The 17,150-nt window shown below is 35.2% G+C and overlaps 1 protein-coding gene and 1 pseudogene across 2 annotated transcripts; both read right to left on the reverse strand.

Moving 5' to 3' along the window:
* Positions 1-923: 923 nt before the first annotated feature.
* Positions 924-11,567, reverse strand: LOC103710587 (uncharacterized). The gene is made up of 2 exons (XM_008796374.6): positions 10,435-11,567; positions 924-2,148 (listed from the first exon to the last, which is right to left on the reverse strand). The coding sequence occupies exons 1-2, from the start codon at positions 10,718-10,720 to the stop codon at positions 1,778-1,780; spliced, it is 657 nt and encodes a 218-aa protein (XP_008794596.3). The 5' UTR covers positions 10,721-11,567; the 3' UTR covers positions 924-1,777.
* Positions 11,568-15,201: 3,634 nt separating this feature from the next.
* LOC103710586 (putative calcium-binding protein CML41 pseudogene) lies at positions 15,202-16,071 on the reverse strand (annotated as a pseudogene). The gene has a single exon (XR_015971029.2). The product of XR_015971029.2 is annotated as a putative calcium-binding protein CML41 pseudogene (transcript).
* Between the last annotated feature and the right edge of the window lie 1,079 nt (positions 16,072-17,150).

Genomic DNA, 17,150 nt, shown 5'->3' on the forward strand with positions numbered 1-17,150 from the left:
AATTTCTTTAAATTCAAGTTGCGCGAAAAGTAACATCATACTTTTTTAGTAATATAATGAGTCACATTCATGAAGTTAACAATTCCATATATAAGAGAAACTATGAGATCCAGCAAATTAAGTTGAGATGTCCATAACTTTATTTTGTTGTTCTCAGGATATGATATGCCATGTGAGAGTTCAGTAAAATGAGGTTTTACATTAAGGAAACAAGGAATACAACAGAAATGGGGATAGCATTGTAAAATGAGAGCTGTGTTACTTCTTTTCCTGAAACAAGGAATACACCAGTATTTATAGCTACCAATGTTTAAATTCAAACTAAAAATTACTTATGGTTGGAGGTGTAGTTGAAAAACATTAGGTCAAAATTGGCATTTTATAAAAACATCGATGCTGATTGGTCACAACCATTCATAATTCTACAAACATAGAGTCAGAAATTCGAAAAATATATACATTGATGGTTTTTGGCCATTGAAAATTACTATTACCCATAAGTAAAACTACCACTAATTGTCATAAAAATTGTCAGAATGTTATTATTTTTATCCATAATTTCGGCTGTCAGTAAATAACTAGTGATGAATTTTATCTGCCTTTTGATTCATATGAGCAAATATGAGCATGATGTATACGAGCTTACAAGAAAAATTTTGAATTCCATGATTGCAAAATGGAGATGACCACCAGGGGATTAAAATAAGTAAACAAACTTACACCCAATACACAAACTACACCAGAAAGAAACACTAATAGTTTCAAAATTCAATCAACAGACATTTCCAACTACTTTTTTTTTTTTAATTTTTGAATGTTTTGTGCGTATTTAAATTCATCTACAACTTTTCAAGTTGGGCTAATTCTTTTACTTCAAATTCTATATCAAATTTGAAGAAGATGGATAATAAGCATTTGCTCAGTTTCCTTCTAATCTCTCGTATTAGATAAAACTGAATAATGTGTATGATTATGAAAAAACAAAAACAAACATTAAATTTGAAGAACTACCATACATTTATCTGGAAGTGCATCAAAATTTTGCTTTTCTTCCACACTTCCACATGGTTTGGACCAGATGGACTGTATGACCGGCAACAATGAAAGTAATAAAATCAGTGCATGATTTGGTCTGTGCTCCCGATTTTGTACCTTAGTATCGTTCGCTGCACATCATTTAATCTCCAAAATGCCAATATCCTGATGAGGTAACAACAGTAGACCTCTTGCAAGGAACTCATAGCTCCTATCCAGATGCTGACATTAGTAATTCCCATACCTTCAAGCACCTTTCTCAATGTCACAAGATTTCAAACAGTAGGAGCTTTGATACATGGCAGCTGAGGTCCAGGCTGAGGTGGTGCTGCAGCACAACTCTAAACATAGCATTTGAAGGAATTCAGTGAATGGACGAAGTCTTCGAGACAAAACCAAAACCAATACAACAGCAGGCAGCCACACCATATGAGTGATGCCAAGACCATCGAATTGAACGACCTTCAACCTCTCCAATAATAGAATCGATGTTATTACACCAATCTCTGGCAGCTTATCTTTTAAATTTCAGCGTAAGATCAACAAAAACAGAAAAAGGAGAAGAAAGACTACAGAGCAGTAAACAAAAATTTGACAATTACAGGCAACTTGATTTTTTGTTTTCCCATGACAGGATTAAACTGATTCAGCCTATTCTATCAACTAAAAACAACGTACCATTTGGCTTCTCTCAAATGATGAAATTTACTCAGAGTTCTGAGATCAGTTCACCCTCTGAGGCTCAACCTCTGAATGATAAAGCTTGCGTTTGAAGGATTTGGTTGTCCTCTAACAAGCGATCATACTCAAGAAGTAGCTCTTCAGACTGTTTCCGGAGGGAAGCAACATACGCTTCTGCAGTTATTGCACGTTGCTCCTGCTCCTCAAACTCAGACTTAAGCTTCTGCAACTTCTCAGTCAAGTTGGACACTTCCACCTGGAGCTTTTTTATCTCGTCAGAAGATTTCTCTTCCTTCTCTTTGAAACGGTGGTGTTCCATTTTAAGTTTCTCAACTTCTTCTCTGGACGTACCAACTGTTTTCCTCAAGTTGATCAGTTTCTGAAGGTAGTGGTGTAAACGATCAATTACTAGTGCAAGGAAAAGAGAGTAGCCTGCAAAACCAAGCCTGCTTTCAGGATGTGTCTATTTTAGTGCAGAAGTAGTAGATAACAGAGACTGATAAAGGAAAATGAGGGAAGGATTATAAGGGGAAAAAACAGAAACATTGGTAGTGGCTAAAAAGGTTTAGAAGTCAAGTCAGATGGTTTTAACCTGGGATCAAATTCCTATCCTGTTAAATAGATGAGCAGAAATAGTTCTTAAAATAAGGCATATGACAGTTCTCACTAGAATATATGATTCTTATTTTGTGACAGAAAATGTTATTGAAGCATATCTATTGAATGATAAAATAATCTAAGCTGCGGCGATGCTGGGAAAAGTTAATTCACTATCAGTGTTTGCAATCCATTAATACTTGCTACTAGGTTCCTTGCTTTGTGATATCTAAGGATGATACCAATAAGAAAAAAAGAGGTAAATGTTAAAGTGAGATAATGGGGGTGAACTGTGGTGGACAAAGGTCTTGGAAATAGTAGAAACACAAAACTTAGTACATGGAATCAAAAAGGCACCCCAGTCGAAGTTGTTGGCCAATGATTACTCCATTAATCACTTTAGCTACCTTTGATTTATGATATAAAAGAATGCATGGTAATGTTATGAATTTAACAAAACTAGTATGGGATGGAACTGTCAAGCAACAAGATGGATATGTGACACAGATAGCTGATATGACAGATCTTGGAAAAATAGGTTAAGATACAGATAGGCTACAATACTAAATAACATATGCATTCTTTACACATTTAAAAAAAAAAAAAACAAAACACATTATTGGTTATCCTAATAGCATAGTTCATACTCCATATAATAGCATTCAGCATCACAAATTCTAAGATTATTCATACTCCGGCATGTTGATCATGAAAAAGCTAGCAGTCATAAAAAAAAGAAGCAAAAAAAAAAAAAAAAAATCTTCCATCATCTCCAATCCAAAAAAGCACCCTGGCAACCTAAATTATCCAGCAGCATAAATGCATCCTGACATTACCAAGAGATTATCTATTGCTTAAGTATCTAGCCAGTTGTCTTATCTTTTACAAAATGGGATACTTAACAGAATGATTTGACATGTATCCAGGCCATATGCGATGCATATCAGCATCCAATATGATTGGAGTAACCATTCTTCCAGATTAAACAAGAGCATGAACAATTTTTTTTAAAAAAAATAAAAAATAAACATCAACATAAAAAGAATCGGCATCTCTTGTAACAGAATTTAAGTTGACTAGAGATGTCGCGTCTGTCTTCTTTAATAAAAAGAAAGCATCATAATTGGGCATTGGACAAGGACTTGAGCATACCATTACTATGACGAATGAAAATAGACCTAATAATGATAGAGTTGCATACTGAACAGGAGAAAATTCATGCAAAGAAAACTACCAAAACAATATTTGAAGATAACATTTGTCCTGTACATGCTAAAGGACATAACCTTAGAGCAATATTAGCTACTAATTTAGATTAAAAAACAAACAAAATCATCCAAAAGAAAATTAAATGAACTAAAAACACAGTATATGATAATCTTGCGTAAGAATATTGAAAGCTTGATAATCTTATCAAGGTTTTAACATTTCAAAACGAAAATTCAACTCAACAAGGAACCCCAAATAAGTAAAATAATATGTGGAAAAAGGGCTGATAGTCCAATCGAAGTGTATAGCATTGGTAGATATGAGAACAGAGTTTTAAAATTGAAATAATCATAATAATACAAGAACTCCTTGGACAAAGAAAACCCAATCCTAAGTATAATCTTACACTGAAATTCAGTTAATTGAATGATAATCTTAAAGAATATCGAAAGGTTGATAATTTTATCAAAGTTTTAACATTTCAAAAAGAAAATTCAACTAAGCAGGAAACCCCAAATGACTATAACAATATTTGGAAAAAGGGCTCAATGCCCAATTGAAGTGTATAGTATAAGTAGAAACAAGAACAGAGTTTTAAAATTGAAATAATCATAATAACAAAAGAACTCAAACAAAGAAACTCCAGCCCTAAGCATAATCTTAGACTGAAATACAGTTGATGGAACTCAACTTAATACAGAACAGACATCATTAATAACTATGAACCCATATTTACTATCAAAAAAAAAAATTATGAACCCACATTTGACTTCCATGGTAAAGGATAAAGAATAACACAACCATGTGTCTGCTGTCTGAAAACAAGAGTATTATTTCCAATTTGCTTGGTCCTGAAGGCTGACCATTGGGTTTATTCAGGAAGAGGGAGCAATGCATTAAAGCAAAATAGGCAGAAAAAAGAAGAAGAAGAAGAAAAGTTAGCAGAAATAACAAAGCAATCTCCAATACATGGTCAAAAAGAAGAGTGACCATTATCAGAAAGAAACAGAAGATTGAAAGAAGGCAACATGTTTTCATTTACTTATACATCATGTAAGCCTATATATAAAATTGAACTACCATGTTTGAAAGGAGAATTTTCAATCAGCAAACCATTAGTTAAATGGCCTCAGCCCTAGGTGTTTATCCGTCATCTTTAATCTCTTTAGAGTAGCTGATATTTGACTTACGCTAACTTTGTTTTCAAAAGTTAGTCAATTGAACCCAACAATCTCAAACAACAGCAAAAGAATTTTTGAGATTACACCCTTGTTGCGATTTCATTACGAAATTAAGTACTTTAACCCTGAAAAATTCCAAAATCTTTTCTGACTAAACTCTGACCCCAATATGTTTTGAGTCCACATCTCCTCAAAAAGATAGCCTAGAAGGCGCGAAAGAACCCAAACCTAAGAGGGTCCAATTTATATGTATACATTTACATAGTTGGAAAAACAAATATCCTTAGTTACACAATAAATAACAATGGGTTCTAGAATGACTACCAAGATGAGTTTAAGTGGAAATTATTGAACTTTTTGACTTTTTACAGTTTTATTATGTCTATGTTAAAAATTTAATGCTTATTTTGCATCCACTTTCGCAATTTCCTATAAGTTCTTGAAGTGCACATTTAAAAATGCGTTGGATCTATGGTAGCAGTAAATTTCAAAATCAGAGCAAAACAAATATTGGTGTGCAGATAGAAAATAGATATTATATTTCCTACTCTATATCAGTTTTATATGATACCTTTTCCAAAATAAAATGATCAAAGAGTAAATTTGGCTACTATAAAACTGAACCATACCACAACCATGAGCAGAATTAGTCATCCTGCATCTAGTATTCAAATCAATGTTTTGGACCCCTCAAACATAATTGGACGCCGCAAATGATAAATCTGATTTTCCATTTGGATATGCTACATTAGAATCAGATTTTAAAATCAAAGTTATATCAAAAGGAAATTTAGATCTTGACATCATGCAGAAGGTTGAGTTGACAAAAGTAACAGAGGAATACTCATCATGGTTCACTCTCAATCACATGTCAAAGAAGAAGAAGACAAATGTTGTTGTGGTTATTGATTCACAGCTATTAAGATAGATATTTTGTAAACCCAGATACCCTTCTAAGGATGTGGCACCTATTACTTAGAAATATCAAACATAATAAAAAAGAAAGAAAAATGATTGCAAAACTGCTCACAAGAGGACCCATTTTCTAGAAATTAACTGAGCCCTCAAAAAATTAATCATACAGATTTGGGTAATTAGAATGTAGACCAAAAATTGACCTAGAAACTCTTAAATCTTATGTTGTTATAATCCATCAAATAGAATTAATATCTTTCTTTGTCCCTTAACTTTCTCCCTTTTGCATAGCTAGTTAATCTATTTTAATCACATAAGCCTCATCATAGTTAACAACTTGCACTTGCATAAGACCAAGAAAAAATATCTTATAGTTGTCCACAGAGCCATTGAAGTATATCCTAGTCCCATAGACCCACAAGCAATTGATAGGCTCTTCCCATTAAGTGGGAACAAACATTGATTAAAGAGTCTAAACCTCTTTCTGTTATGTTAACATGCCCTTATAGTTGTTATCTATAAATGCCTCACAATAAGATCAGGGCTTCTGATGGGCATGAAAAGAACTAAATATGTTTCTTGCAGTAGTTAACCATAAAGCAACCAAAGGATTAGGTTGTTTGTGAATCATATGCTCAATATATTGAAGAAAGCAAACAGCAGGGAAAATGACATCATTTAGGTTCCGTCAGGCAGCCAAAAATGAGGATACATCACAGAGAGCATCAGCTAAAGGAAAGCCCTTGAATGTTCACATATAATTTAGGATAATGTCAAGGGTCTTCTGGAGCAACAAAAGTAAACCGAAATAATAAGAAATGACTGGGTTTCCAAGGGAGGAAGCTTGCTAAGAAGATACTTTAGATATAAGAAGTGAAATGGTAAGACTTTAAAAGGAGAGAAGAAAATTAGGAGAAGAGGGATGCACTAAAACAAGATATAGTAAGGTATTCATGGATTCAAAAACCACCAGCATAGGATGGTTGGATCAGGACCACACTGTTCTAACATGAAATTCGCACCAGTATGGTCTGTACTAATGGTACATACTGGCCTTGTTGGTACCAGTAGTTATTCAGCATAGGATGGTGCCATCGATACCATACAGTTTTAACATGAAATCGGCACCAATACAGCTATAGGGACAAAGATACCATCCGTACCAATACACCGGCCATGCTGGTTTGTACTAATGGTACCATAGTAGCCTTACCAATTAGTACCAATGGTTTTTCCTTCTTTTTGATGCTGTCAGTTTTGGTATGTCCTGATATCATAACGTTTCAATGGAAAAATCATATGGAGTTTGGTATCAGTATTTAGAACCTTAGAGGTATGTCCTCTAAAAAGTCGTCCCACCTAAAATTCCAAAGATATCAAAGAACTATAATAAAAGAGATAACTCTTATTCTTTAGTTTTTGCCTGGATCACACATACTTGCCAAGATGAAAATTCTTACAGGCACTTGATAGTTGTGGCCTTAAAGGTGCTTGGATGCTTGATAGAAGAATAAGGTCACTCACAAAATGAACACTTAAAAGACAAAAAAAAAGAAAAAGAGAGTTTATTTGAAAAGACAAATGAAGATATGAATGCCCTCCATCCAAGACTACTTGGATTTGGAAGCTTATATAGGAAATCTACAAGAAGTCTCATGTATGTGATTATGCTTACTGTTATAAGTACCATTACGTTCGCATGTCAGAGAACGTGATTAGGAGCTAAAAAGTTCTAACTAGGATTATGTTTACAGATTATACTCCTAGGATTATGTCTAAAAAGTTCTAACTACGCCTAGATATTAGAGAACATGACTAGGATTATGTCTATGGGTGGACTTTCTAACCAATAACTGTTCCCACCAAGCTGAGGCACCACCCTTCAAGTTGTAGGCAAAAAGTTCAACTTTCCTTGACTCAGAAATCTCTATATAATCAAAAACTTTTCAACTTCAACAACATAGTCAAGAATGTCTTCCATATTTAACCGGCCATTGAAAGCCAAAAGATCGACCTTCATGCAATAATCACAATCATGATGTCGTTCATGCCTAGCACCTTCTTGAAGGATAATTTGATCAACTTCTTTCTCATTAGAGTTGTCTATATCACGCCGGATTTGGAGTTTAAGAACTCACACCGGATCATATACCACCCTACCACAGGCGCCATCCTTGGCTGCAGGTTGCATGCTGTTCTGGAGTCAAGGTTGATTCAGTCTATCTGCCAAGTCTTTGATTGATTTTGAAGTGCTTCAATGGATGCTTGGAACATGTCCTGCATTATATACTGATTAGCTGAAACATTGTCCACATTGCTCATCGAAGCGTCACTGCTGCTGTCGTCGTTGGAAGCGATCAAGGAGAGAAAGAACTCTGCTACTCTGCTCTGGTATCACCTAATGCAGAACGGACACAGAGAGCAAGAGAAAACAAGGAGTGCACCTACTCCTTGATGAAGAAAACCCGCAAGTGGATCACCATCCTCTTAAACATTATTCCAGCTTCAAGTTCTCTGAGTTGAAGCTTGCAAATTCACCGATTTCTTGAAAGTTAAAAGAATAGGGCAGTGCAATTTTATTAATAAAAAAACTACCCTCTCATATAACCCAACAGCTCCTTTTATAGTTTATGAAATCCTCTTCACATAAGGACAAAATAGAGTTGTAGTTTATGAAATCCTCTCATACAACCCTTAACATATAGGCTTCTTAAATTGAAAAATAAGATGTTTATGGAAAATTATTGATTGTTACAATAGCAATTCTTCATACTTTGAGCTGTGAATTGTACACCATGTTTTACTAATTAACTGAAGAACTCTTTAGACTACCTACACTCTAGCATAGATTCAACAAAAGAAACCTTCTCACTAGTTGAAACAACTATATCCACCAAAAGACAAAAGAGGTTTTGGAATCCTGTTAAACCACTGCTATCCTACTTTGGCATGAGATTTCTTAAGAAATGCTTGCTGTCTCTGACGCTTATGTGGTGGCCCGTTTCCGAAACTGACTTAGTTTTTGTCCACCCTGTTGCTGCTCTGATTTTTTCTACATCAAAACCATACAATCCAAATTTTTCACAATATAATATGCCGTAATATTGATATATATATATATATATATATATGAAGATACTTATATATTGCATTACTGTATTTTTCTCTTATTTGTCTGATTGTTTTCATCCTTTTTTTCTAATTTTTTTGGCCAAAACTCCAAATCCAGAGCTGACACTATCAAAAATGCTAAAATGAAACCTGACATCCCTGTCCAAAATCAAAACCCATATTGAGTTCTTGAACCTTGTGAAAAATGGAGGTGAAATTTCAAAATAAAATCACAAAAGGCATTATTTTTGTGATGGATAAGATACATACTGTAAACCAAAAATATGTAATTGACAAATCTGATGTAATAACTAAATCAACCAAAGGCAAATAGGCAAGATCAAATGTATCAAGACAACTAAGAACGAACGTGCCGCAAGATTTTAATTCACTAGATGGTTTTTGACAACCTACAGGACATTGTCTGGGAAGTTCGAGCAAGATAAAGTACCCACTGAGACTTATCCCACCTATATAACGTTGACTTTATAGATCATAATCTGCAACATTAAAGTTCAAGAACATATATTCATCAGCTCTCAACCATAAATCAACCTTTTAAATTTGTTATGAGTTTCTAGCCAACATAATATTTGGCATCGAGGAGCTTATCAGAGAATATAGAAAGCTAGTTGTTGTTCATGCTCCTCAAGTAACCAAGTAGCAACTTCCACGGTATCAAACCTTGTAAGAATCTTCTTGAAGGGGAAGAAGTCAAGCTTTGACATAGGGAATTGCATTCTCTCAAAAAAGATATAGGGAATTGCATTCCCTCATAAAAGGCATCTTCTACGTGATACAAGTTATAAGCAAGAGAATCTAACTTGAAAACACATTGACCATGACAAGATAGAAAATGATTTATCACTATGATGATGTTTTGATACAAAAAATCATCCTGGTAATTCTAACCGTTGCTGCCCCTGCCATTATTCCGAAAAAAGTTGGAGGAAGGGGGGGATTTTTTCAAACAAAACCAAAAGTCAAGGACCTAAGAAATGAAGAAGAAGATTGCCAAACTAGGAGCAACCCTAAGTTGCCAACCAGTCTATGGTAATTCACAAATTCTCTCGCAATCATTTCATGCTGGAAAGGCCAATAAAGCAAGTATATTTAACAATGAAGAGCGGCAAAAGGCAAACTGAATTTACAATATAGTACTTGAAGCATTAACCAAGGCTTAAGGACTAATGGAATCACTCTTGGTCCAACACCATGTAGCTCGAGAAGCAAGTGTTATATAATTGCGACTTTGAAGAACACAAGAATCCACCAGGGACCCCTACAATGTATAATTTGGTCATGAATCATAGTCATCCAATATGCAATACAAGAATCCCCACAGAACAAATTCAAATCCAGTCCATATCTCTCAAAAGTTCTCATGTATTAAAAACTATAGATATTCTACACCCATATAAGTACAAAAGGAAAGGAACACGCCATCATATTGGTACCTGCAATTATATTTAGAAGTTCGCTTATATGTCCGCAACAATAAAAAAATGCTATCTTACTGTTGCAGTTGCAATCCTGTTTACATGACCATTAAGATATAGGCAAAGGGCATGTTTAATGCAAGCATAAATAGACTAGTAGAGAATATGATTCCACTGATAGAAGTAAAATTCCTCCAAATTCTCATCCATGAGAAAAGCATTAACTTTAGCTTAAAAACTTGATCTTGTCCTACTAATAGACATACCAATGAGTGAGGCCTCCAGAAGGTGAGTTCTCCACAGGACCTGATCCATCGGCGTGACGGTCCCAAGCTTCACGCCCCGGTTCTGGATCTTGAGGATCGTGGCGACACTGGATACCAGAATTACCGACAAGGTGCATGCCAGCGTCTTTACTGTCGCCGGGCCTTTCCCTGATTTCAGCTGGTCCAGCCCTTTCATCGCCATCTCCCTCAGCGGCCCAATTTTCACCATTAGAAACAATGCCACTGCCCCTTCTATGAAGAGCACCAGGTATAGTAGCTGAATCATCTCTTTCAGTTCCAGAGAACCCCACCCCGTACTCTTCCCTTACACGCCAAGAAGACTCTTTTCGAGACAAGGACTAAAGGGCATTCGATGAAGATGGAAGCATCCTATTCTAAGATTTCTGCAGCAGCTATGACCTTTTGTTGGCCGGGAGTTTTCATATGAGGGAAAAATCGGATTTTGACTGAAAAATCAAGGAAACATCTTCTCTCCAGATCAACCCCCCCAAAAAAATGAAAAATAGGTTTTTTTAGCCAAAATAATGAGCTAAGATTGGAGAAAAAAGAGCAAATTATTTCAGAACAGAACCATTTAGGTCTCCGAATGAGATTTCTCACTGGAGACAAAGTATGAGATTCTTACTTGAAACAGAGATCGAAAAAGTGATTAATCTCTATTGGACATTCCATTAGGATTCCCATTTATGACCAAATCGAAGGGAATGACTGCAAAGAAACCAATTTCAGATCCAACGACGGGTTAAACAGCACAGAAAAAGGGCAAATACGGATTAAACAAGCTATAAAAGGGGGGAAAAGAAGCATTGAGATACGGTTCCCATGCCCCGTTTACTCTATTCCTTGGTCCTAGTTTGAAGGCATAAAAAACCAAGGGCTTATTCCCTCCCCTGTCACAATCCGGTGAGCTCACCTTTCCTTCCTTTTTCACTTGCTCCATAATTGTGCCCCTATAAATAGGAATTAGGAAGGCAAGAGAGCAGTCGCTTAGCCTCACAAATGGTGACCACAACGGATGTTATTGGACAAAAGATTAACATGAAGGAAGCATAGACAACTTATTTAATTGTAAGAACAATAGAATAAAAAGATCCAATGACCCAATAAAAGTTGAATGATAAGAGGTCACGCACTCACACCTAATACTAGTAGATTTAGAAGAGTTAATGGGTGGTGGTTGGCGTTGCTAAAGGCAAGGCATGCTTGGAGACCTTTGGGGATGGAAGGTGGGTGTGATGATGCTTCCTGAAGGCGACATGTTCATAGTTAAATTGAAGGCTTTGGTCTTCACTTGAAAAGTTTCATGGATGGATGTTGTAGAAGAGAATTGCTAAGTAGATTTTGAGAGTGGATTCAATAGAAAAATCTACTTAGGAGCAAATGAAGCCTCCATCAAGTTCAAAGGTTTATGAAAAGGATTTTGCTTATTCAATAATTAGGGGATATTTATTTACCTGCAATTGGGTAGGTTGTAGTTGCATTGAAATGAAAGCAACGAAGGCAACTGTTTTGATTCCTACATGATAATTGCAGGCTGCTTTTGAACTATATAAAAAGGCCTAAATCTTGATTGGGGCTAGAGGTAAAATTGGTCAAATTTCCAATTATATAATATATTGCATTTTGATTCTCTCATCACTATCCAACTACTGAAATTTAATATTATATATTAGTTATTCTAATAAATATATTATCGATTATATAATAATTAGCTATTATATAATAATTATTAGTTACCATAATAGAACACATTATAAATATATGTTTATGATCATAATAGCACATTGGTTGGGGCTAGTGGTAAAATTGGTCAAAGTTCCAATTATAAAATATATTGCATTTTGATTCTCTCACCACTATCCAACTACTGAAATTTAATATTATATATTAGTTATTCTAATAAATATATTATCAATTATATAATAATTAGCTATTATATAATAATTATAAGTTACCATAATAGTACACATTATAAATATATGTTTATGATCATAATAGTACATTGGTATAATATCAAATTATATTTTAATGATATAATTAATATAATAATTAGTATAATAATAATTTAATAATATTATTTAAATCTACATATGCTTTAAGATGTTTAGACCATGATCCATAGAATGGATTTTGAATTTATATTCTCTATCATATATTTTACCATACTACTAGATTCTAGTTTTAGGCATTTTTGGAGTGTAATTATGTTTAATTATTTGGATCTTAAATTTGGAAGGCTGATCATTGATTTGAAAATTATTACCTTTTTTTTCGAGGAGTTAACATTAAATGTGTGGTCCAGCTCTAAAAATAAAAAGCATATTAAAGAAAGAAGGGCAAAAGGAAGGTAAAAGTAGCAAATCCACTATGACCAAGTTGTTGGCTAAGCCAACCACCATGGTATATCTGATGTAGGACAATGTGTGCAACCAAAAGAAATATGCCATACACTGTAATTGTAATAATTTCCTATAACTAGGGTTATAAAAGATTGCTGATCAATAAATAGGAGTTAGTTTGGGCTCTACATAGTCGATAATATGTTGTCTAATTTTAACTCAGTTACAAACAAGTTGGTTCTGATTGAGGATTTTGATGCAATTTATGCATGATTTGAGCCAACACATAGCAACACCTCCGACGATATATTTGAGCAAAATAAATAGTAATGGTAAAACAAGAAGCAAAAAATATGCTTATATTCCAATTTACGAGGGAGCAAACTTTGATCCATAAAGGAGAGTTTGAAGAGTATATATTTAACTAGGATTTGCTTTAGAAACCTGTGGCCTTTGTGTCATAACAAATTTATCGTATATAAAAAATATTGCACGAGGCTATATCATATTATGAAAAGTGCTAAGTGCTAACTAACACTTTCCGCTGGAAAAAAAACTAAAATGTCATTTGGCATTGCTTTTATTTTTTATATTTTTAGAAACAAAAAAATAAAAATTTTATTTCTGTTTTTTATAAATTTTTGAAACTATAAATATGTTAGTATGATCAATTATTTTAAAATATAAATATGATGGTGGCGGTGGAGGGGGTGGAGCAATGGAGTCGATGGCATTGGTGGTAGAGCAATAATGGTACAGCAAAAGTAGCGATAATAGATACAACAATGAGGTGGTAAGGGTACCGACAATATGACTATGGGGCTAGAATTGGGTCAAGCTGAGCTAGGCCACACGTCTACCCAAGCCTTACCTAAAAAAAATTTTAAGCTTCGATCCAGGCTTAGAGTCAAAATTTCTTTTCAAATCTAGGCCTGGACTAAAGCCTAATCGGGCTCGACCAAAATGAGCTTAGTTAGGTCAAAACACTAAGTTCGACCCCAGTTGACCTGAAATTCGTGGCCCATGCCTAATTACTTGGACCCGACCTAAAACACTCCATCCTTATAATGAATAAGGGTCGGGTTGGGTCCCAAGCTTGAGCTTTGAGCTAGGGCAAATATTAGCTCAAGCCCAATCTAAAATTTATTTGGATTTTGTTTTTAAGCTCAAGTTTGACCCGAACAAACCCGAACAATCTCAAGTCCGGAGTAAGGCCCGACCCATGTTCGACCCAAGCCCATGCAACCCTATGAAATAAAGGTGACCGCAGATGGTGATAGTGGGATAGTGGAGATGATATTGTTGGAGGGTGGCGGCAATAGTTGTGGTAGGGTGCTTGCAATATGATGGAGGTAGTGACGATAGCAACAATAATGTCCTGAAGGTTACAGAGGTGTAGTGACAACAGTGACAATGGTGGTGGAGATATGATGGACATAATGTTAATTGTGATGATAAAAACATGGGTTTTATATTTTTAAAATATTGAGAGAAATTCATTTCACATTTTTGAAAATGTTGAGAGTAAGAATCTTTTACTTTTATATTTTAAAAATAACAAAATAATATTTAAAATAGAAACTATAAAAATAATAGCATGAAACTTACTTCCATCTTAGTTTCTCAATTTTGTGTTTAAAGTAGAAAATAAGAAATAAAAATTATTCTAAATAGGCTATATTAATACAATCACCTTACCCCCTAAAAGAAAATACACACATAGTGAAAACACTGCAAGAAGATATCCTCGATTGTGAAAATGCTAAATTAACACTTTCTCCGAATTAAAAAGTAAAAAAGAATAAAAAAACAAATTAACACACACACACACACACACACAAATCACAAATGGTCCTAGAAGACCAAGGTTGGTGCTTATTGCCAAATTAACCACATATAGGCATGTAGCCTAGCATGCTCGAGTGGCAACCTTCCTATAGACATATTTTGGGGTTAACCATGATTAATTTCTCATGGTTTCTTGTAAGCATTAGTATCTGTTGCCATTACTTACTCTTGTATATATATTTACATGGAGTCCAACCTAATACTAAGCTGCCCTTATGCCTCATTAGACTGCAAAAAGAAGCCATCTACACCAATTATATAAACAATAAGTGAACACGAACGGTCGAATATGAACCAGTAGTGGGCAGAGAAAGAGTGCTTCCAATCAAACTGCTGCCCTCCTTTGTCCTCCCAGATGGCACCATGTTGCCATTGTATTTCCAGCGATGTAGCAGATAATAAAGAATTAAAGGCAAAAGAGATTGCAGCATCAAGCCTTTTAATTATATATAATTCAATTCAAGGACAATTCTTACCACTTACGCGACTTATTTTAACTCATGAAACATAAATATAGATTATAAGATTCTCTTTTCTTTTTTTTTTAAAGAAGATAAGATAAGATTCCGATCGATGTATGCTTCTATGACAGATTACAGAGCTAATAGAAATATGTTGCATATATATACTGATTGCAAGAATTTCCCACAACCAAGATTATACAGAGTTTGCACTCAATTACAGTAGTGAAAATTATTATTGCTTAGCTATATATACATGACTCGAGGCAGTATAATCTGCAGTGGAAAACTTATTATGAACACAGTCATCTACAAATCATGAAGTCATCATGCAGTGGAACTCATGGTAGTCGATCACACCATTCCCATCCAAATCATAAGCCCTTATCATGTTCGCACACTCCTCGTTAGATCTCACGTCCCCTAAACGGCCCAGAACCCCCTGCAGCCCCTTAGGTGTGATGCACCCCGACCCCTTCTCCACCTCAAACATCTCAAACGCTCTCCTCAAGTCCTCGTCCCCTCCGGCGCCACCCTCCTCCATCAGCCTCGCAAAATCCCCATAATCCATCAGGCCATCGCCGTCCGAGTCGACGTCGCCGACCACCCTCTCAGCCTCTTCCAACGCGACCTCCTCCCCGGCCGATGCAAGGAAGGACTTGAGCTCGTCGCTCGATATCTTGCCATCGCCGTTTGCATCGAAACGGTGGAACGCTTCACGATGGTCGTCGACGTCGGCCCGCCGGCTGGAAATGCTGGGGGGGGACATGGGAGGGGTTGGCAAGCTGGGCTTAGATCGGTGACGACGGTGGAGGGTTAGCTTGAAGGTGTTGTTGGAGAACCTTTTGGATGGTTTGGAGAGACTAGCACTCGTTGCCATGATTGATGAAAGAAGGGAAATGAGAGAGAGATGGAAGAGGTGAAGGGGTTTCAGTTTTTTTGTAGCTATAGAATGATAAAGCTTAGCAATTAGCATGGACATTTATAGAGAGATGGAAGTGGGATGAGTTGGGATGCAAGTTGGGCAGGTGGAAAGAAGGCGCGTGGGATTACGTGGGAATTTAAGGAAGGAAGCTGCATGGAAGCTTCCTTTCACCAGCGATTGAGTGGGAGAGACTTGCCACGAATCTAGCATTGCATTTATGCAGTGGGACCCGTTTTTTATTGGTCAAATGAAGGATTTTAGAGTCACGTCCGAAAGGAAATGGATAAAAAAAAAAAAATTCCGTTTGAAGCGGCGTGCTATCCCGAGTAATTGCTGCCTAATGTTCAGAATGAACACCAAACATAAAAAAAAATAAATAAATAAATAAAAGTCGAAATAATGTGTTTGACTCTTTTTCATAAAAAAAATTTCAAACCTCAATCCCTGAGCAAAAAAATTTATCTCCAAACTATAATTGCCCTATTCTAACCAAAAAATAAACTTAAATATGACAAGCTTTTAAGGCTGAATCTAACTAAAATAAATTGACACTAAAAGACAAATCTTTCTAATTAGAATTGGAATAGAATTGGAGTAAGGAACAAACGTAAACTAGGTATAGCATCCTAATATGGTAGAGATAGTTGCAAGGAGTGCACAAGTCATTTGTCAATCTGAATTTTTTTTTTGACTGAAAAACATTCTTGCTGACATATTTCTATTGGCAACGCAACCTGAATCTATTTTTTATTAATATTAAATTTATTAAATTTAAATTATGAAAAAATTAAGATTTTTGCTTAGCTTATCAAAATTTCTCACGCAATTGAGGGATTAGAATTTTCCACAACTTGCATTACAGAAAATCTGTTCTCCACTTTATAAGAATTGCATCACCTTAATTTCCTGTGGGATATGATAGCTGTTTTGAGTGAAAAGATCATCAAAAGTGATGATAATTGGGGAAATTTTGATAAGTTTTTCTAACTAAAGTTGTATATAGATCTTTTTTATGCAAGCAATAGTCATGGATGGTGTCATAAATATAGGATATAGGGACATAGTATTTATAAAGTTGAATGCCTTTTGGATGCAATAAAATAATTTCCTGTTCAAGGCCAA

The sequence above is a fragment of the Phoenix dactylifera genome, chromosome 11 (genome assembly GCF_051530095.1).
Source record: "Phoenix dactylifera cultivar Ajwa chromosome 11, Ajwa_hap1_PhDact_Kaust_v1.1, whole genome shotgun sequence".
NCBI lineage: Eukaryota > Viridiplantae > Streptophyta > Magnoliopsida > Arecales > Arecaceae > Phoenix > Phoenix dactylifera.